Raw genomic sequence first — 22,417 nt, forward strand, 5'->3', positions numbered from 1 at the left:
GGGACAATAACAAATGAAGTTAGCTATAACTTTCAAATTTGGACAAGCATAAGCCAAACTATTCTAACAAAAATTAACATTTATTAACTAGATATATTAGAACTTATCACCTTAAATTACGCGATGCAACAATAATTTATATCTTTTTGGGACGGTAGGAGTACATATAAGTTTAATACTTATGTAGCAAAAGCTATATTATTAAGTACTATAAAACGATAAGATCAAGAGCAATAAGAAACTATATTGTGCACTACTTAAAGCAATATAAACAATGGCACTAAAGCCAAGTAGTGAGACATCAGGTTTGGACTATTCTACTTAGTTGTGAGTCCTTGATCGAAATTCTTGCCTACCAACTCCTAATTATGAATCGGTACAAACGGCCATAATTCAATCAACCTACTTAGCATAGCATGCAAAGTTATTTTTCTAAATAGGATTTTTTTTTTTATTTTAACCACTTTATAAAATTACGATTTTTTTCAAAATAACCACCTTATATGTTCATTTATTTTAATATTCACTTTATATGACCTAAATCCTTTTAAATACTTACTAATTGACATGTTCTCTCAACAATATCATCCTCAAAAAGGGTTTAAGAACGATTCCACCACCTCCGCCTTTATTCACTAGAATGTTTATAAGGTTTAAATCCTTCTTTAAGACCAATTTCTTGGACAAATTCTGTTAATTGGTATTCAAAAATAAGCTTATAAGGCGGTTATCTTAAAATTTATGATTTAAAAGAAAGTAAAAATTAAAATTTTCTTCTAAATAATAAAAAAGTGGTCTGTCTTAATATGATTTCTAAATACTAGTGATTGTATTAAAAGGGGTCATATGACCTTATGTTGGAACTTAAGAAGGCGGTTCCATATTGTAAGAAAAAAGGGGGTGCGACAGGAAGTGTTAAGAGAAAACATAGTTACAAGTTTATCTCATATTAAGGGAAGAAGGAAAAAATTTGCAACATGAAAGCTTCTTGACTAACGTAACTATTATTGATTGGTTTTAGGATTTTGGACTTTAATTTGTTCCTCATTAAAATAACACTTTGTTTTAGGATAATATTTTTCTACACTTGTATGTGATTAAATCCTTTTGGCAAAAACATGTGTGAGATGTTTTATTTGTCAGTACTCAAAATCATTGTCTCGCCCATATATACATTATCATACTTTTTAGAGAATTAACAAATGACAAAAACAACTTTATTCTTACTTAATATGGTTATTTTTTTACCAGGTGGGGGTGGATGTTTTATTTGATAGTAGTCAAAATCATTGTCCGTGACTTTGTACTACATGCATATACTTATTGGTTGGCTCTATATATATAAAGGAGCATATAATGGAAGGAGTTTCAATCATCATAAAACTTACTTTTGCTTCTTTTTAAATTTTGTCTAAGACCTTCCCATGCACAGGAATTCTCCCATGGCCTTCCCCATTTCGGTTTATATTTCCACCATAGCATTTCTATTGCTAAGCCTACATCCCACAGGTATATCTCTTCTTTTCTCTCTATAGTAAACTATTTAGGTTCTTTCTCTTGGCAATTATTACACATTTTTCTCCTTAAATTAGTACACTAGAAGATAAATTGGATATGGATTTTAAATTTGCGAAAAAGCTAAGTTTCTCACAAACTTAAAAGCACACCAAAAAACTAGCTATATGATTAATTGTATAAGTGGATGACTAAGCTAAGTCTTTCTCTCATTTAGGTTTCGTCCTAAATCTTTGCTCTAGTTTTCATTTTATTTTGTTGCAAATTTTGCTCCATTTTATTTTGTGTACGTAGATCTTTCTACTTTTTATTTGATGTTTAGATACATACCCACCGTACCGACATATCATGTGTTCCAATTAATTTTTAAATGAAGGTTCGGTCTAGTAAATTAAGTTTGTGTGATCAAATTTCATCAGAGACATTTTTTGATGCATTAGGGATCAGGATTCCCCTCACTCTTTTCCTAGAGAATTTCCCAAAAGATCTTGCATGTCTAGCTGTATCAGATTGATCAAAGCGACGCTAATTGGACACTTTTTTTTTTTGTACAGACTTTGTACATTAATACTATTATACAATCATGTGGATTATTGTTAGATTCATCTTAAACGTATATAAAGTATTTTCTTCATATCGCCTTTCTATATAAAATTTACTTATGCATAATTGAATATATATTTCAAAGTTATACATTGATAAACATAAAAATTAAACTATGTTGCATAAAATGAACAGTTGGTCTTGTAAGAGACCGCCTACTTTTGATTTAAAATAATGCAACGACTTTATTTAGCCCAATATTAAGAAGAGAAAACACCATCTTTTTTAATATATTGACTAGTTTAATCTATTAATGAGTAATTTAATCCATTTAGTAACTAGTTTAATTCATTAGTGACTAGTTTAATTCATTCGGTAAGACTGTCGGGTTAATTTATAAAATTGTTCTCTGTAGTATGATATTAAAAGGGAAAAAAAGAAAGAGAAGAGAAGGGACGACTAAATTGGAACGAGATGTTAAGAAATAGTGTGGTGTTAGAGTGAGGCGAATAAGCTTGTTAGTAGAATATAGACTTGAGTTTGTCTAATTTTATGTTATAAGCAGACCGTATATTCCAATAATTTGTATAAAAGGAAAAGATGTAGTATTCCAATAATTTGTATAAAAGGAAAAGATGTAGTACTTTTCATCTGGTTTTTAATTTGTATTGTCGGCAGCAATTTAATTAGGTTGGGTTCTAGAGTTCTAGTACTTTTGTTTGAGTTTAATTATTGGGGACCTAACGAGCTACTGTACGTGGGCCTTTGCCATTTCAGAAAAGTCATATCTTTCTTTTGAGCTACTCTAAGCCTTTGCACAGCACACGCTACGCATACATTTTGTCAACGGACCAACTAAACCAAAAGCTTAAACTAATGGTTGAGGCCACAGGATTAGATTTATACTCTATCACATCTAAAGTTGTACTAATGAGTAAATTTTGTATATCAGATGCAACAATCGGAGTATGTTATGGAAGAAAAGGAAACAACTTACCTTGTGCTCAACATGTGGTAAACCTCTACAAATCAAATCAGATAGGAGCCATGAGACTCTATGATCCCGATCACCCGACACTCAAAGCCCTACAAGGTACAAACATCAAACTCATGTTGGGTGTCCGCAACGAAGACATTGTATGTATAGCGTCCGATCAATCGGCCGCCGACGATTGGGTTGAGACGAACGTCGTCCCCTATGCAACATCAATCAAGTACATCGCTGTTGGAAATGAAATCCATCCTAGTGATGAACAAGCCTCATCGATGGAACCAGCTATGCAAAATATTCTAAATGCGCTAAATGCAAACAACTTAGGGAGCCAAATTATGGTGTCCACGGCAGTTGATATGACCTTACTTAAAAACACTTTTCCACCATCACATTCCGAATTTCAAAACTTATCATATATTACACCAATTATTAACTTTCTAACAACTAATGATTGGCCTTTGATAGTTAATATTCAACCTTATACTACTTATATAAATGATCCCAAAAATATTTCACTCGACTTTCTTTTATTTACCTCATGTGGGGATGTATTTACTGATGATAAAACTGGTAAGGGATACCAAAATTTATTTGATGCACTAGCTGATGCAATGTATGTAGCTGTGGAAAAAGTCGCGACATCGGATCAAATCAATTTATTCCAAAATATTGGTCGTAACCAGCAGAGGAGCAAGACCCAGGTGAAGGGAGAAGTATCGATGGCCTCAAAGGGCGGATTTCATAGTATGGTGAAAAGTAGTGTTTGGCAAAATAGTGCTCGCTATCCTACTAAGGGATCGGAGTGTGGGCAGCCAAAGAGTGGAGAAGCTGCCACAGTAGAAAATGCAAAGACGTTTTATACCAATATGATCAAACATGTTAAGAAGGGGACTCCTTTGACACCGGGGGAAGAAATTGAGGTATATTTGTTTGCAATGTTTGATGAGAATCAGAAACCAGGAAATGAGAGTGAGCGCCATTATGGACTTTTTACTCCTGGTGGAAAACCTAAGTATGGCCAACTCAACTTTTGTGGAGAGTAGAGAAATCATTAGAGTATGGTTTAAGGTATAAATTATAATGTATGTATTGCTACTAAAAATAATATGTATTAATGATATAATTTGGAGAAAGGAATAAAGGAAGTGTATTAAGTCCTTTGCCATCTATTTTATATTTTGTATAACAAATTGTTAAGATATTGTCTTAATTAGTAATTAAATTTCGATACTTTATTTATTTCTAAGCATTAGACATATAAGCCATAACAATGCTACTATGCTGTTAAGTGGCAGGTCCAAAATAATATCGTATTAGCTAGGTTCAAAATTAAACTTAAACATTTTATTAATGAAGAAATAATGCAAAATTTCATACTTCCTCCGCTTTATAAGACTCGAACACTTGCATTTTTAGAGTTAAACTTTACAAATTTGAACTATGAACTCCGACCACTAAATAAAATAATAACATATTCATGTATATTGTGCATCAATTGGAGCAAATGAGCAATGTAGATAATAAATGGCACTAAACCCAAGTAGTGAGACAGCTCCAAGCCTCCAAACCATCCCGGTTTGGACTGTTCTACTTAGTTGTGAGTCCTTCCAACTCTTCAATTATGAATCGGTAAAAATTGCCCCAATTCATCAACCTACTTTAGCAAGTTGGCAAGTAGTCCAAAGTATTTTTTTTCTCAATACCAAAAAAGTGGTCCCTCTTAATCGGCTCTCATGTAGGCCGCCGCTTAGATGGATCAAAGATCGACAAACTCGATTGCTTCATGTAACTACCAACTAGTCTTTGTTACTCCCTACCCAAGCGTAGCTCAACCATACTTCCATATCATTTATTGCAAGGTCTAACGCCCCGTTCATTTAGAATTAATTTCAGTTCAGTACAGTTAAATTTTCTCATACTGTTTGAGTTTAGTTTGATTTAGTTAATTTCAGTGCAAAATAATAAGGGTTAAGAGTGTATTTATGAGTGACTAAGACTTGTAAGCTTCGTTGCTCTTTCTTTCCAATAATAAGTCTAATCATGAGGTATGAATTATTGGCTCAATATTAATTAAAGTTTAAAGAAAGAGCAAATTAGTTAAAGTCAATTGATTCACGGGTAGTAATTGACTTGGCCGTTGACCCAGTAATTGAAGTTTCTATTCTCACTTCTCACACTGCTATTTCTTCTATATAAAGAGACATGTACAATAACTTAATTGATGCAATCAAGGAAACTAATACATTTCATTATTATTTTCCATAGCCATCCCAAGTAATCCTCCCATGGCTTTCCCCACCTTGCTGCTCATTACCATGGTGTTCTTATCACTTAGCTTACGCTTTACAGGTACTTTTTTTTCTTATACATATATCCCATCTATTTCAATTGTTAACCGTTATTATTCAAAGCTATGAATAAATTTATTTTCATTATCTCTGTAATTTTTTAGTTGCAAGATTTGCTTTTTCATATTTGCTGAGACGATTCTTTGAAACGTTAATATCTCTTTATTCGTACAAGTAAAAATTATAAATATTTGATATTTGAAATCTGTGTATTGAGACGAATCTAACAAAACCACATTTGACTATGTATTTTTACTTATAGAATAACGCGAGATAATTTAACAAAGTTGGTTGAATAATAGTGCCACAAAATCAAATGATGCAACTAAAAAATACGAAGATAGTATAAGACAATATGTAAAAAAGTTAGAGTCCGAGGATGATCACATTGGTTTATCATATGTTATAAAATAGACCACGAGAAAGAGATGTGTGGGCCAGAGATGAATAATATACTCCCTCCATCCCAAAATATAGTTTCCATTTATCTTTTTTCACGGTAATTTATGCAAGTAGAGGCTAAGAGAGATAGTAAAAAAAAAATTTTAAATAAATTATATATGGGAAAAGATGATTTTAGGAGAGAGAATGAAGAATAATAATTGGTGAAAAAACATTAATTGCAACATCTTGGTTGAATAAACGACAAAGGAAAAATCAAAATTCAAGAAACAAATAAATCACGGGACATGGTTTTTCTTGACAAATTACTGAAAAATGTGGTATTAAATATGGAAATGGGAACTATATTCTTGGACACTCAAAATGCAAATGGGAACTATATTCTGGGACAGAGGGAGTATTAGATACTACTAATCGACCACTGCCTTAATTGTACTAATATTTCCTAATGATGATTCAATGTAGAAGCACAAATTGGAGTATGCTATGGAAAAATTGCGAACAACTTACCAGGGGAGAAAGATGTTGTGAACCTCTATAGATCCAACGGCATAGGCGCAATGAGACTCTATGGTCACGATCTCGCAACTCTTCAAGCCCTTCAAGGATCAGGCATTAAACTCATGTTAGGTGTCCCTAATGGAGAAATTGCGTCTCTCGCGTCCGATCAATCGGCCGCGATGCAATGGGTTAAGACGTATGTCGTTCCCTTCGCATCGTCGATCAAATATATAGTTGTCGGAAACGAAATCCACGCATCCGATCAACAAGCACCATCAGTTCTACCGGCCTTAAAAAATGTTCGCAATGCACTAAATTCAAATACCTTAACAAGTAAAATTAAGGTTTCTACATCCATTGATACAACTCTAATCATAAATTCCTTTCCACCATCAAAGAGCGAGTTTAAAGACACATCATATATAACCCCAATAATCAATTTTTTAAGTACTAATGAGTCACCTTTGTTAGTTAATATTTACACTTACTTTGCTTACGTTAGTAATAAGCAAAGTATTAGTATTGAATATGCACTATTTACGTCCACTAGAACTGTGGTTACTGACCCTAATAATGGAAAGAATTACCAAAATTTATTTGATGCAATGGTGGATTCAGTTTACGCGGCTCTTGGGAAGGTTGGTGCACCTAACATGGTGATTACGGTGTCCGAAACTGGGTGGCCGTCGGGAGGTGGAGATGATGCTGCCACGGTAGCGAATGCGGGGACTTATTACAAGAATTTGATGAATCAAGTAAAGAAGGGGACTCCATTAAAGCCAGGGCAAGCAATTGAAACATACTTGTTTGCAATGTTTGATGAGAACAATAAATCGGGAGCTCTCATAGAGCGTCATTTTGGGCTGTTTTCTCCTGATAAGACTCCTAAATATGGGCAACTCAACTTCAGCTAATAGTTTTTTCTATGCAATGATTTCATCCTTTTTTGTTGTTCCATTTCATTTTTCTTCAAATTAAGAGTGTAATCTTTGTCAACATATGTTTACTGATATGAATAAAAATATCATTTTTGGCTTTTTAGTCCTGATAAGCATCCCAATCAATTATGGGGTGTTTTTATGATAGCCTTCTTGAAAAAAAGCTACCGTAAGAAATTAATGTGAGCCACGAATTTGTCCATGTCAGCGGATGACATTTATGGCTAATTACTATGGATATATTCACATCCTCTATATTTCTAATATGCGCATATGGATTTAAAGCAATATTTTACTTTTTAAAATTAGTTATGGATTTTTTTTGAAAGGAAATTAGTTATGGATTATTTTGGCTTTAGAAATGGAACAACTAAGAGTAACTGAACTGAACTGAACCAAACTAAACTGAAACTAAATTAAACTGAACTGAAAATAAGTCCAAAAAAACAGGGTTTTATACTCTTTCTCTTTCAACCTACGTTGTTGAAACTTCCCCCTTATATTTTCCCTTTTTTCGCTAATTGAAATATGAACTTGTTCCCTTGTCATAATTGATAATGATAATCCGCAAATTTGCACATTCCTAAACAGTTTGTATATCAGAAAGAAACAATTGTCACAACACTAACTAGTAGCCATAGTACTAATTCCGTAGTAAGAGGGAATGTCAAGATTCCTTGATGCATCCAATTATATGAACGAGAAGAGCCCACTGAGAATAGCAAGAAGACTATTCTTTCTTTTTAAGTCGTCGGTCGTTGTGCATGAAATTAGTGGTACAAACAATAATATTTTGTTGTACGCAAACGTAGTACAAAAGTTATAATTAGTTACAAAGTTTATTTGCACAAATATACTTCAAGAAAAGCGTACAAAAGTTAAGTTATACTAATTGATTTCACTATTAATTAGACGTGAATCATAAAATTTACATATTGTATATTTGCTCTGTTTCAAAATACTTGACACTTTTTCGAGTACGTTTGCTAACATATAATTTTAACTGAGTTCGTAAATAGCAAGTTTTCAAGTACTATTAACTTATACTTTTTATGTTTCTTTTCACTTGCAATAATTTGATTTTCACGCTTGTCAATGCATAATTTTAACTAATAATATTTTTAATTATCGATAATTAAAAATATGAAAAGTAGATCATCGAAAATATATACATTAAGATGAATCTAACAAGATCCCACATAAATATATTTTTCTTTAACTATAAATCACTAAAAATAAACTAAGTAGAGTTTGTGAATAGTGTAAACCGCAAATCATTGCAAGTAGAAAGAAATGGAGAGAGTATAATTCAATCTTATAAAATAAAATAAAACTTAGCTTGAAAAAGTGTAATATAACTATATATGAACATTGAGTGGGAAATTTTTTAAGTTGCTTATAAGTTTATCAAATTGAGTCTCGATTTGCTCAACAGTAATTCTCAAGATCTGGTTTTAAGTTAATTCAGCTCAAGACTTGAGTTCAAGTTATTCACGAGCTAGCAGACACACTCGAGTTGATGCACTCGGGTTTTTTTGCTAAGCAAGTAAGTATTTTGATTAATGAAACTCCATTTTACAACCGAACTAATTCAAGGGGAGGCAAACCAACTAGGTTGAACCCTCTCACCCTAATATTAGATCAAGCTATACAGTAACACCAATTTCATTTCTACTTACAAGCTTTCAAACCATCTCAAATCTTTTCTAGAGATTTTATGAGGCAAAACTAACTTCACTCTAGTCTTAACTATATTCCTCATCTTATTACAAACTGTTCTTATACTAGGAACACATTGTTGCCAGCAACATCAATTTAATTTTTTATCAGAGTTTTTAAAAGAGGAAAATATTCTTCGTAATTAATATTTGATTCAAATTTCAATCCCAATTTCATTGTTAACTTGTTCATTTAATATATATGGCAAGTAAGAATAAGAAAATATTTTTTTTAATATATATAGCCATTTATAAATTCATTACGAGTAAATCAGACTTTTTTTAGGGTGGGCACCATCTTCCTCTCCCCTTCGCTTATATATGTTGCGGTAAATATGGAGTTGAGCAAATCGAAGCAGGCCCAAACTTGGAAGCTCACAAGGAGCAAAGTCTAAATCGCTAGCAAGGCCCGAAGCCCAGTCCCTTGACCCAGCTACCCGGGCAGGCCAAGTAGGGCTCGGGCGGGATATGTAGCTCGTGCGGGTAAAGTGGAGCTCGGGCGAGCTCTGGCTCGAGGTGGGTTTCTGCCTTCGAAGGCAAAATATTGTGCAATACCCTTCACCGGGCGTGCTTGTGAGGTCGGGCGGGGTGGTCATGGGCCCGGGCGGGAGGTTCTTCTCGCTCGTCCGGCAAACCCAGTTATGTCGCGGATTTTTACGGGTTTGAGATTTAATCCCGACCCTTGGATTGTTTTAAACCCCCTAATGTGTATAAACCCTCCTCTTTTATGTTTTAGGCAGTCATCCACATAAAGAGAGATCAACCTAGGGTTTAGTGAAAGAGGAGAGAGAAAATAACATTAAATCTTCCATTAATGATTGTATTGTTCATCCATTTTCTTCATTAATCAAAGGTGCTTACTTGGTGATTTTTTCTCCGGTGCTCGGGTTTTCCCACGTTACTCGGTGTATTTTCCATTGCTTTCTCATTTATTCTAAGTTTTATTACATTTTATTTGATTGTTGATTGGTGTTAATTACAAGTAATTAGTTGGTTTGCTTAATCTAATACTCAACAATATATATACTAGCAATATATATGTCTTACTACTCAGAGGCGGACCTACATGGGGTCTTGGGTGGCAAGTGCCCCACCATTATTTTTTAAAATAATAGCTTAAAAAGAAGTAAAAAAAAAATTGTGTGACTCCGCCTCTCAATGTACTACTCTTCTATAAATACTACAGCAATACTCAATAAATTCCCAAATGTGCCAAATCCCAAAGTCCCACTTGACCACTCCCAAAACATTATAAAATAGTATTAAAACCTAAAAAGGAGCTTTTACAAACCTGTTGCAAACCCTGCTGCAACCTTACCTACTGAGTCAAGGAAGGACTAAAAAGGAGGTGCCACATCCCACAACTTCAGCGTGTTGTCAACGTCAATTTGTTAGTTTGTCAAACGCCACATCTCCGGTTTTCTTTTCCCAATTCTCTCTTAGAATTTTCAGTTTGTCTTTGTTCCAAATTCCTTATTTGCTTAATTGCTTTTTTGATTGAAGTTGAATGAAAATACGTTGTTTTTTTAGTTGATTATTAATTTGTCCAATTGTGATTTGTAAAATATGAATCAAATATTAAATTTGTTTTAAAATATAAAGACTCGAATTGAACAATTATGGAAAAAATGTTAGATTATGATTTAAAGGAAAATAAATTTTGTGGGTAATTTTATATATTTTTGGACTTTTTGAATTTTCACATAATATTGGGTCGGTTATTTTTGTTCCCCGCCATTATTTAAATCCTGGATCCGCTTAGTTAGTTACTAATTGCAAAATAATTGAACCTTTTTCTATCACATTCCTAGAAGTTGGAGTTCCACGACAAGACACAAATTGGATTGCGAAATTTCTGTCACTGATCTCTTCCTACTGAAAGAAATGTTAGCCAAGCAGTCAGCACAAGGTTGACAGGCAATTCATCGATCATGTTAACAACTAACAAGGACTCCACAAATAGTGTACTATTACTTGCAATATTTCATGAGGATAACAAATAAACATGGGGCTCAAACTTAGCGCCATTAGGTTTTGTAAAATTTGCAATGTTTCATGAAGATAACGAACTTGGGACTCATATTGATGAGACATACTTTTATCTATTTTCAAAGTATATATATATATATATATATATATATATATAATATATATATATATATATATATATATATATATATATATATATTATATATATATATATATATATATATATATATATATTTGTAAGGAGAAATCTTCCCGTCAAAAAAAAAAGGAGAAATCTTGACAAGTTTGGGAAGTAAAAGGGGTCCCAACTTATTAAGAGTGTCGATTACAAAACTTCTTTAAACTAAAAGAGATGCTCATACTCACTCTATTTGTGTCAGCAAGTTTTTATCTTTTGAATACTCAGTCCCCGTTATTTTCTTTTGAAGTCGTCGGTCGTTGTGCATGAAATTAGCGGTACGAACAATAATATTTTGTTGTATGCAAACGTAGTATATAGTAGTATTATAGCGATCGACCCGCCCCTTTAGAATTAGTTTTGTTGTTTAATTCTTAATTAGCTGAATACAATTAGTTATAAAGTTTATTTGCATGCACGAAAATATTTCAACAAAAGAGTACAAAAGTTAAGTAGCTCAGATATGATTTAATAGCTAACTGATATGATAAGATATTGTTAAGATATGATATAAGATTTTAACCAATAAGCCCTGAAAAAAAAAAATATGAAAAACAAAAAATTTAGAATTTTTTAATATTATTTTTGTCATAAAAATTACATAAATGCCATGATATTGGCCAATATCGGATATGGGAATATCATGGCTCCATAAAGAATGTAATACTTGAGTTTTCACGGTTTTCAATATAAGGCATTACTTTGAACATAAATATCTTTAAATATGTATTAATATAAATATCAAAATATTATATTTTGAAACTATATACTGAGATTAATTTGAAAAGATCTTACATGAATATGTTATTATTTTATTTAGTTGTCGGAATTCATGGTCAAAAAATTTAACTCTAAATATCCAAGTGTTGCAGTCTTATAAAGCGGAGGTTATATTAAATTTTGCATTATTTCTTCATTAATAAAATGTTTAAGTTTCATTTTGAACCTAATATGATATTATTCTGGACCTGCCACTTAACAGCATAGTGGCATTGCTATGGCCTATATATATAATGCCTAATGCTTAGAAATAAATAAAGTATCGAAATTTAATAACTAATTAGACAATATCTTAACAATTTGTTATACAAAATATAAAATATATAGTTGGCAAAGGACTTAATACACTTCCTTTATTCCTTTCTCCAAATTATATGATTAATACATAACATTTTTAATAGCAATACATACATTATAATTTATACCTTAAACCATATACTCTAATGATTTCCCTACTCTCCACAAAAGTTGAGTTGGCCATACTTAGGTTTTTCCATCAGGAGTAAAAGTCCATAATGGCGCTCACTCTCATTTCCTGGTTTCTGATTCTCATCAAAACATTGCAAACAAATATACCTCAATTTCTTCCCCGGTGTCAAAGGAGTCCCCTTCTTAACATGTTTGTCATATTGGTATAAAACGTCTTTGCATTTTCTACTGTGGCAGCTTCTCCACTCTTTGGCTGCCCACACTCCGATCCCTTAGTAGGATAGCGAGCACTATTTCGCCGAACACTACTTTTCACCATACTATGAAATCCGCCCTTTGAGGCCATCGATACTTCTCCCTTCACCTGGGTCTTGCTCCTCTGCTGGTTACGACCAATATTTTGGAATAAATTGATTTGATCCGATGTCGCGACTTTTTCCACAGCTACATACATTGCATCAGCTAGTGCATCAAATAAATTTTGGTATCCCTTACCAGTTTTATCATCGGTAAATACATCCCCACATGAGGTAAATAAAAGAAAGTCGAGTGAAATATTTTTGGGATCATTTATATAAGTAGTATAAGGTTGAATATTAACTATCAAAGGCCAATCATTAGTTGTTAGAAAGTTAATATTGGTGTAATATATGATAAGTTTTGAAATTCGGAATGTGATGGTGGAAAAGTGTTTTTAAGTAAGGTCATATCAACGGCTGTTGACACATAATTTGGGCTCCTAAGTTGTTTGCATTTAGCGCAATTAGAATATTTTGCATAGCTGGTTCCATCGATGAGGCTTGTTTCTCACTAGGATGGATTTCATTTCCAAAAGCGATGTACTTGATTGATGTTGCATAGGGGACGACGTTCGTCTCAACCCAATCGTTGGCGGCCGATTGATCGGACGCTATACATACAATGTCTTCGTTGCGAACACCCAACATGAGTTTGATGTTTGTACCTTGTAGGGCTTTGAGTGTCGGGTGATCGGGATCATAGAGTCTCATGGCTCCTATTTGATTGGATTCGTAGAGGTTTACCACATCTTGTGCACAAGGTAAGTTGTCTCCTAATCTTCCATAACATACTCCGATTGTTGCATCTGATATACAAAATTTACTCATTAGTACAATTTTAGATGTAATGCGTAGCGTGTGCTGCGCAAAGGCTGCCTAATTTCGATTGATCTCGCGCGAGCTTAAAATAAGAGATTCAAATACATATTGAATTGTATGTTTGGCTATATTGATAATTTTCATCCCATGCTTAGCTTGCATTATTGCTCACAGATACTCGGGCCCATATAAAAAAATTCAGTCCAAAACTTGTGAAATTAATTTTACCATCAATCTATAAGCAAGATATGTTGCACTACAACTAACTACCCTTAAGAGCTTATTTAATTTATTATTTTTTTTGTTTTTCATTTTCAGTTTTTTATTATAAAACAAAAAACAATTATATGAAAATTAGAAAGAGACGTTTTTAGTCAACATTGTGGCTGTCAATTTTCGAATTAAAAATGCTTAGTATGAGCATGGATTATATTAAGGGTCCGTTTGGTTGGAAATATTTTAGGCTTGGAAACGGATTGAGGTAACACACTCCCTTATTTTATGTTTGGTTGGGTTATCTATTTTTTTCACTCCCTTACTAGCCCAATTTTGATTCCCCCATCTTGAAACCCTCCTCACACCACATGAACAAAAAGTAAGGGAGTCATTAGGCCAATGATTCAATTCCTACATCAAAACAAACAAGTGTCTAAAGTAACACATTCTATTTCCATTCCATCCTTTCATCCCATTCCATTCCCTTTCCATTCCTTATTTTGAACCAAACGACCCCTAAGTTCACTATACAAACTATACTTCTAACATAAGAAAACTAGAAATTTTCGAAAGCATAAAATCTCGCCAACTGCCAATGAAAAACAATAATTAGATAAATCTTAGATCGCTAAAATAGAGATGAAATATAGTGAATCCTATATAAACCGTACCAAATAACCATACTTCGAAACACTTCATTATAATTTTATAGGTCAATTCGGTTATGAACATAAAATGTTCATAAATGAAAGATTCTATAAATTGTCCAATTCCAAATATAACATTTATCCCATCTGACATTGACTTAATTATTACCAAAATCAACTTTAAGAAGTATATTAAATCCAAATGTGCAAAACTGGATGACTCATATGTTCACCCAACCAAATTTATAACCTTATAGCTCAAAAGAAAGATACAACTTCTCTGAAATGGCGAAGGCCCACGTACAGTAGCTCATCAGGTCCCCAATAATTAAACTCAAACAAAAGTACTAGAACTCTAGAACAAAACCGAATTAAATTGCTGCCGGCCGAGAATACAAATTAAAAACCAAATGAGAAGTATTACATCTTTTCGTTTTACACAAATTAGTAAAATAAACGGTCTAATTATAATTTAAAATTAGACAAACTCAAGCCTGCAATTTACTAACAAGCTTATCCATCTCACTCTAACCCAACACTATTTCTAAAAATCTCGTTCCAACTTAGTCGTCTCTTCTCCTTTCATTTTTTTCCCTTTTAATATCGAACTACAGTGAACAATTTTATATATTAACCCGATAGTCTTACAAAATTGATTAAACTATTCACTAAATGGATTAAAGAATGTGAGAACTAAGTGGATTAAACTGATCACTAAATAGATTAAACTAGTCACTATATTCAGAAAAATGGTATTTTCTCTTCTTAATAGTGAGCTAAAGTCGTTGTCTTATTTTAAATTTAAAAAGGAAGACCTCTTACAAGACCAACTGTTCCTTTTATTCTACTCAATTTAATTTTTATGTTTGTCAATGTAGAACTTTGACCACTAATCAATTACGCATAAGTAAAATTTATATAGAAAGTCGATATGTAGAAAATACTTCATATACGTTTAAGATGAATCTAATAATATATATTCCACATGACTGTATTTTTCCTAATCAATCTATAAATCACAAATGATGACTAAAGTTAAGTATATGAATAGTATTAAAGTACAAATGCATAAAAAAAAACACAAAGTGTCCAATTGGATCAACATTTCGCTTTGATCAACCTGATCCAGCTAGACATGCAAGATCTTTTGGAAAATTTTCTAGGAAAAGAGTGAGGACGAAGCCCTAATACATTAATATGTTTCTGATAAAATTTGATCACACAAACTCAAGGTTCAAACCTTTTACTAGTTAAGGATGAGGAGCTAGCTCATATGGTAGATCACTCCCCTCTGATCCTTGAGGTCAGGGGTTCGATCCTTACCCCCAGCATTCTGTTGGGGTATTTTCTTAGCATGCTGTGCATGCTTTACCAGCCAATGTGCTGGTAGTTCCTACAAGGCTAGTAGCCTTGGTAGGGGTTAGCCCTTGGGCTGACTTAATTTCCCAAAAAAAAAAAAAAAACCTTTTACTAGTTACTAGACTAAATAATTGAACTTTTTCATTAAAAATCAATTGGAACACATGATATGTCGGTGGGTATGGATCCATTTCCGATCCAAACTTCAAACAAAAAGTAGAAAGATCTTCACAAAATAAAATGGAGCAAAATTTGCAACAAAATGAAATGAAAAATAGAGCAAAGATTTAGGACGAAGCCTAAATGAGAGAGACTTAATTTAGTCATCCACTCATACAATCATATAGCTAGCATTCCTATAAGCTCCCCCTAATTTTCTTTCTGGTGTGTTTTTAAGTTTTTAATAAACTTAGATTTTTCGCAAATTCAAATCCTATCCAACTTATCTTCTACTTTACTAATTTAAGGAGCAAAATGTGTAATAATTGCCTAAGAGAAAGAGCCTAAAACAGTTTACTTGAGAGATCAGAGAACATAATAGATGTACCTGTGGGATGTAGGCTTAGCAATAGAAATGCTATGGTGGAAATGTACAGCGAAATGGGGAAGGCCATGGGAGAAGTCATATGCATATAGAATCGGAGGTCTTAGACAAAATTTAAAAAGAAGCAAAAGTAACTTTTATGATGATTGCAATTACTTCCAATTATATGCTCCTTTATATAGAGCCAACTAATAAGAAAATGCATGCATGTAGTACAAAGTCACGGACACAGGACACTGATCTAATCTTTATTTCCCCCCTCCACCCCACCTGGTAAAAAAATAGCCATATTTATTAGGAATAAAGTTGTTTTTTGTCATTTGTTAATTCTCTGAAAAGTATGATAATCTATATATGGGTGACTGGTGAGACAATGATTTTGACTACCGACAAATAGGACATCTCATACATGTTTTTGCCAGAAAGATTTAATCACGTACAAGTTTAGAAAAATAAACTGCATTTATTTGCTTTTCTCAATTGTGTTGGTATTAAAACCTTTTAGGTGAAAACCTTTATTTTCTAAACACTTTTTGGTGTAAACCTTGTTTTTTTTTTTAAAAAAAAAAAACTTTTATCACTCTTGACGATGTCATCTCCTCTGGTCACGATTCCAATTGACGAATCATGTTAGCCGACCCCAATCACCTTGAGAATAAGGCTTAATTGTTGTTGTTGTTGTTATGAACACGGCCTTCTTAACTTCCAACATAAAGTCATATGACCCTGGTCCTTTTCAGGCAATAATTTCTTTTGGGATTCATAAGAGGTGATCATGGGTTAGTTTGGGTATAGGATTTTCCCATAAAAATGTCCCTCTCCGAGCAAATTAGTCGGGTTAGGCCCAACATTCAAGCAAATTAAAATTATATTGTGCCTAAACACGAGAAGAACAAGAATGACTTTTTCACATTTTTCTAGGCCATGGGCTGAATTACGCTGAAATTTATGTTTCAATTATGAAGCGTTTAAATCGTCACTCCCTCCTAATTTTATACTGGTCTTTATATCTAAAATAATACTTACTCCATCTTATAATATAGTACTTATTTCTTCTTTTTCAGGAGAACTAAGGAGAATGAAGAGAGTGGTAGGATTCTAAAAAAAAGGAAAATTCTACGTGGTGACCTTTAAGTTTTAACTTTTCTATATGGTGACAAAGAAAAAAAAGTTGAAACTTGAAAGCCACCATATTAAATTTTCTAATAAAGAAAAAACAAATGAAGTACTTTTCTCTTAGAAATACTTCTTTATATTCTTTTTCCTTAAAAATAAATCAAAATGATAATAAATTTTTCTTGAAATGGTGCAAAGTAATAAATAGGAGCACACGTTTTTAAATAAAGGTATGAATATTTTGAAAAGTTTGTGTAAAAATTGAGGAAAACTTAGTCCAATAAATTGATAAGGAATGAAGTAGGCACAATATTTTAGGATACTAAAAATAAATATAGGCACTATAATATGAGACAGATGGAGTAAAATATAATTTTAAAAAAGTGGAAGTTTATATGGACTATGATATGACTTTGAGTCATAGCCTACATTGCTTCACACAGCTCAACCCAAAGACTAGTTCGCGTTTTTGTCACAAAGACTAGTTGCATGATTCATTGTGTCGATCTTTGATCCATCTAAGCGCCGGCGTGCACGAGAGCCAATAAACAGGGATAACTTTTATGATTATTTAGAAAAACAACTTGGCCTACTCCAAGTAGACAGGTAGTAGTTGATTGAATTGGGCAGTTTGTACCGATTCATAATTCGGAGTTGGTAGGCCAGGATTTGGATCAAGGACTCACAACTAGGTAGAACAGTCCAAACCGGATGTCTCACTACATGGCTTTAGTACAGTGCCATTATCTATATATATTGCTTTTAAGTAATGTAAAATATCATTGCAGAAAAAAAATGTATTGCTTGATATAGTGTACACGTATTACTGTTTACTTCTTATTGCTCTTTTGATCATATCGTTTTTCAGTACTTGATAATATAGCTTTTGCTATATTAGTATTAAAATTATACTACATCGTCCTAAAAAATTTGATCATTTGTTGGGACACATAGTTTAAAGTGATAAGTTGTAGTGTGGTTATAAATGCTTCTTTTTAGAATATTTTGGCTTATGTATGTTGGTCCAAATTTGAAAGTTATCTAACTTCAATTGTTGTTGTCCCACATTGGCGAAGAACAAAGTTGTACCCTAATTTATTTAGAGAAATATTCCATAATTTGTTAAACATATTGCGCGCGCCACCACTATCCATCAGTTTTCACATGCATGCCGGCTTGGCATACAGTTCCCACTCTATCTCTTGGAGTCAAGATTAGTGGGATATTTTTTTTTATTAGATTAGGAGAGAGAAATTTAGGTAGTTTTGTGTTGATAAAGTTATAGTTTAGGCCAAAAGGTTGTAAGACACAGTATCTTCGTTGTAGCCACGGTGGGAAGAAGGGGGCCAAAAGCGCGGAAGTCCGATGGAATCAGAGGGGAAAACTCCGGTGAAAGCACTTGTAAAGACTCGAGGGCCTGCTTCGGACTCTCAAGCTAAGAAGACGAGATCAATTGAAGAGGAAATGGGCATAGAAGCATTGGAATTTGGAGGTTTTGAAGTGGGTGAGATTTTGACACCAAAGGAATCGATTATCCAAATTCGACAACAATTGGAGTTGAATCGTACATTTTCGGAGTGGATGACATCAATTCATCACCCTGATAATCCAGAAGGACAAGCAGTACAATCTTCAGGTAATCGTTTACCAATATTGCAGCAGTTTAATGAAGTGATTGATGATGAAATTGAAATTGAGATAGATAAGAATCAACCTAAGATTCAGATTGGCTTAGATGATATTCAAGAAGAAGTAGACTATTGGAACTCAGCTATCATTTATCATGTGTTGGGGGCAAACCCTCCTACAATGGTGATGGAAGGTTTTGTAAGGCGTATTTGGAGGAATTTGGGCGTGGACAAAGTGGGAATGGTAGAAAAGGGGATTTTCATTGTAAGGTTTAATTCAATGGAAAATAGAGATAAGGTTGTTAATGGCAGATACCCATTTTTTGATGGCAAGCCAGTGATGATTAAAGCGTGGTATCAGGATATGGATTTCAAGAGGGGTGAGGTTAGACAAGTACCTAAATGGGTGCAACTTGACTTGGATTTCAAATATTAGGGTCAGAGATGTTTGACGAAAATTGTTAGCAAGGTTGGGAAGTATCTGAAGGTTGATAATGCTACGCTGAAAAGAAGAAATTGCAGTTGGCTAAGGTTTTGGTTGAGGTTGACATAACTCAATCTTGTCCAGATGAAATCATTTTTGAAAATGAGAAGAAAAAGGATACAAGGGTGCATGTTACTTGTGATTGGAAGCCTACATACTGTAAAGACTGTATGTTTTTTGGTCATGATGTTCACACTTGCAGAAAGAGGAAGAAACATATATGGGTGCCTAGACAGCAAGGGGAAAAGCAAAGAGAAGTGGTGGTTTGCAACACAAGCTCCACAAGTTGATGCTGATAGATTCCAGCCTGCTAGTAGAGTGATGAGAACACCAAAAAGCCCACAACATAGAACTATTATTAGGAATCTTTTCACTGCAATAATGGATGAAAATAAAGAGGAGAAGGATGGTGAGATGGACAATGAGATGACTGATGATGATGGAGAGAGGTCTCTCCTCCCCAAATGTATAAAATTTGTATATGGAATGTCAGGGGCTTGAATAGTCCTAGGAAGCAGATTGTTGTGAGGAATTTTATTTCTCAGCACACTGTAGGAGTAGTTAGGTTGCTGGAGACAAAGGTAAAGCGTCCTGCTATGGAAAAGCTTTATCAAGTAATGTTTCAAAATTGGTGCTTCACTTCAAATGCTGCATTTCATAAGGATGGCAGGGTGATCTTGGCCTGGAATCCAAGTGTTTTCACTATAGATATAAAGGGTGGTGCAAGTTAGTGTATCCACTATTTTATAACTCCAAAGAATGGTACAATAGGTTTTAATTATACAATGGCGTATGCTTTCAATTATAAAAATAGTAGAGAGGTGTTGTGGAAAGAAATGGGAGAAATTGCAAGTGCAGTGAGGGGTCCATGGATGGTAGGAAGGGACTGCAACTGTGTTTTGTCTAGTGATGAGAGAATTGGGGCTCAAGTTTGGAGTTGGAAAACTGAACCACTTAGATTATGCCTGATTCAATGTGATTTACATTATCTGAGTAGTAGGATGACAACCTCTATACATGGAATAATAAATAGGAGGGGAAACCTAGAGTGTATGTTAAGCTTAGCAGAATTTTTGGGAATAAATAAAAATGGGAGGAAGAGTACCCTAATGTGCCTTTCTTAATGAGGGTGAATTTTGAGCATTGCCCAACAATCATCTCAGTTTATCCTAGGCCTGACAATATCAAAAGGCCTTTTAAATACTTTACCTATGGAGTACTTCTAGAAGCTTTGAGGGGATAATCAGGCAATGTTGGTCTGAAGCAATAAGTGGAAATAAAATGTATAAAGTGGTTTAAAAGCTTAAGTTGGTGAAAAAAAGTTTAAAAGAGCTTAATAGAAATGGCTTTCTAGAGACTCAAGCCGAAGCTTTGAAAGCCTTTGCTTATATGGAGGAAGTAAAATGCATAATCAACCTGGTGACGTAGATGCTGCCAATGAGGAATTGAGGGTTGTAGTTGATTACAAGCTCAAACAAGGGGCTTATATGTCTTTTTTGAAGTAGAAAACCAAGGTTGCTTGAGTTAGAGATGGAGATGAAAACTCATCTCTATTCAATCAAAGTATCAGACAAAAAAGAATCAAAAACTATGTGTATGGCATTCATAATATGAGTGGTTCTTGACATGATTCTATAGAGGTTGTGAAGTGAGCTTTCTTAGAATACTACCATAAGCTCCTGGGTGATGCTGGTGTGAGGCATACAGCTGTGAATAGGGAGCTTGTGAGATCAGGTAACATCCTAACTCAGGATCACAAGAATCTTTTGAATGCTCCATACAATGATGATGATGTTAAGAGAGCTATGTTTTCTATTGATGGAAATAAAGCCCCTGGCCCTGATGGATTTGGTGGTTTTTTCTTTCGTGATGCTTGGAACATTGTTGGGAGTGAGGTGACAGAAGAAATATTGGATTTTTTCAATCATGGTAAAATGCTGAAACCTTTAAATACCACTTTATTCACTTTAATTTGATCCCTAAAACTTCTTGCCCAAAAGCTATTAGTGAATTCAGACGTATAGCATGTTGCAACACCATTTACAAGTTTATAACCAAAATAATTTGTAATAGGCTTAGGATGGTTTTACCAGATGTGATTGTGGAGACACAAGGTGCTTTTGTTCATAGCAGGCATATTGTCCATAACATTATGATTATTCAAGACCTTGTTAGGCATTATAATAGGAAGAATGCTCCACGAAGCTGTATTATAAATCTTGTTATGCAAAAAATATGACACTGTTGACTGGGGTTTTTTATAGGACATGTTGATTGCCTTCGATTTCCCTGAAAGATTTGTGAAAATTGTAGTGAAATGTGTCTGTACTCCTAAATTTTCACTAATGATTAAGGGTGAAGTTCATGGGATTTTTTTTAGTCTAAGAGAGGTTTAAGGTAGGGAGACCCTATCTTTCCCCTGCTTTTTGTTATTTGCATGGAGTATTTAGTTAGAATATTGGGGAAGATATGTTAGATGGATCAGTTTCACTTTCATCCCAGATGCACTCCTATGAAATTAACTCATCTAAGCTTTGCTGATGACTTGATTCTCTGCACTAAGGGAGACTATGCTTCTGTTCATCTGATGCTTAAAGCCTTCAAGTTGTTCTCTAAGTCCTCAAGCCTGAAGACTAATGTGCAGAAATCCTTTTTCTATTGTTGTGGGATAGAGGAGAGTGAGGTGACTAGAATACATCAAGTTTCTGGCATTAGGAGAGGTACACCGGCTTTTAAATATTTGGGTGTTCCCATTTATTTTAAAATAATCTCTATTGCTCAATGTGACTGTTTGGTTGAGAAAATGACTATAAAAGTTAGAGTTTGAAGCACAAGGAATATTTCATACACTGGAATAGTTCAACTTATAAACTGTGTCCTTATGAGCATCCATGTCTATTAGGCTCAAATCTTTGTTCTCCCTCAAAGAGTCATTCATGATGTTGAGAATGAGTGTAGAACCTTCTTGTG

The 22,417-nt window shown here is 33.7% G+C and overlaps 2 protein-coding genes and 1 pseudogene across 2 annotated transcripts; 2 read left to right on the forward strand and 1 right to left on the reverse strand.

Annotated features, from left to right (window-relative positions):
• Positions 1-1,372: 1,372 nt before the first annotated feature.
• LOC104890271 (glucan endo-1,3-beta-glucosidase-like) lies at positions 1,373-4,291 on the forward strand. Its single transcript, XM_048643765.2, has 2 exons — positions 1,373-1,509; positions 3,011-4,291. The coding sequence occupies exons 1-2, from the start codon at positions 1,425-1,427 to the stop codon at positions 4,093-4,095; spliced, it is 1,170 nt and encodes a 389-aa protein (XP_048499722.1). The 5' UTR covers positions 1,373-1,424; the 3' UTR covers positions 4,096-4,291.
• Positions 4,292-5,258: 967 nt separating this feature from the next.
• LOC125497104 (glucan endo-1,3-beta-glucosidase-like) lies at positions 5,259-7,344 on the forward strand. Its single transcript, XM_048643768.2, has 2 exons — positions 5,259-5,401; positions 6,268-7,344. The coding sequence occupies exons 1-2, from the start codon at positions 5,338-5,340 to the stop codon at positions 7,215-7,217; spliced, it is 1,014 nt and encodes a 337-aa protein (XP_048499725.1). The 5' UTR covers positions 5,259-5,337; the 3' UTR covers positions 7,218-7,344.
• Positions 7,345-12,186: 4,842 nt separating this feature from the next.
• Positions 12,187-16,380, reverse strand: LOC125497102 (glucan endo-1,3-beta-glucosidase-like; annotated as a pseudogene).
• Between the last annotated feature and the right edge of the window lie 6,037 nt (positions 16,381-22,417).

This window comes from Beta vulgaris, chromosome 4 (genome assembly GCF_026745355.1).
Source record: "Beta vulgaris subsp. vulgaris cultivar EL10 chromosome 4, EL10.2, whole genome shotgun sequence".
Taxonomy (NCBI): domain Eukaryota; kingdom Viridiplantae; phylum Streptophyta; class Magnoliopsida; order Caryophyllales; family Amaranthaceae; genus Beta; species Beta vulgaris.

Bases quoted from the DNA above. Each gene is read 5' to 3' on its own strand.
- LOC104890271 (XM_048643765.2), top strand. From the start codon at position 1,425: ATGCACAGGAATTCTCCCATGGCCTTCCCCATTTCGGTTTATATTTCC. The intron at 1,510-3,010 runs GTATATCTCTTC...TTTGTATATCAG, and splicing joins GCTAAGCCTACATCCCACAG to ATGCAACAATCGGAGTATGT.
- LOC125497104 (XM_048643768.2), top strand. From the start codon at position 5,338: ATGGCTTTCCCCACCTTGCTGCTCATTACCATGGTGTTCTTATCACTT. The intron at 5,402-6,267 runs GTACTTTTTTTT...GATTCAATGTAG, and splicing joins ACTTAGCTTACGCTTTACAG to AAGCACAAATTGGAGTATGC.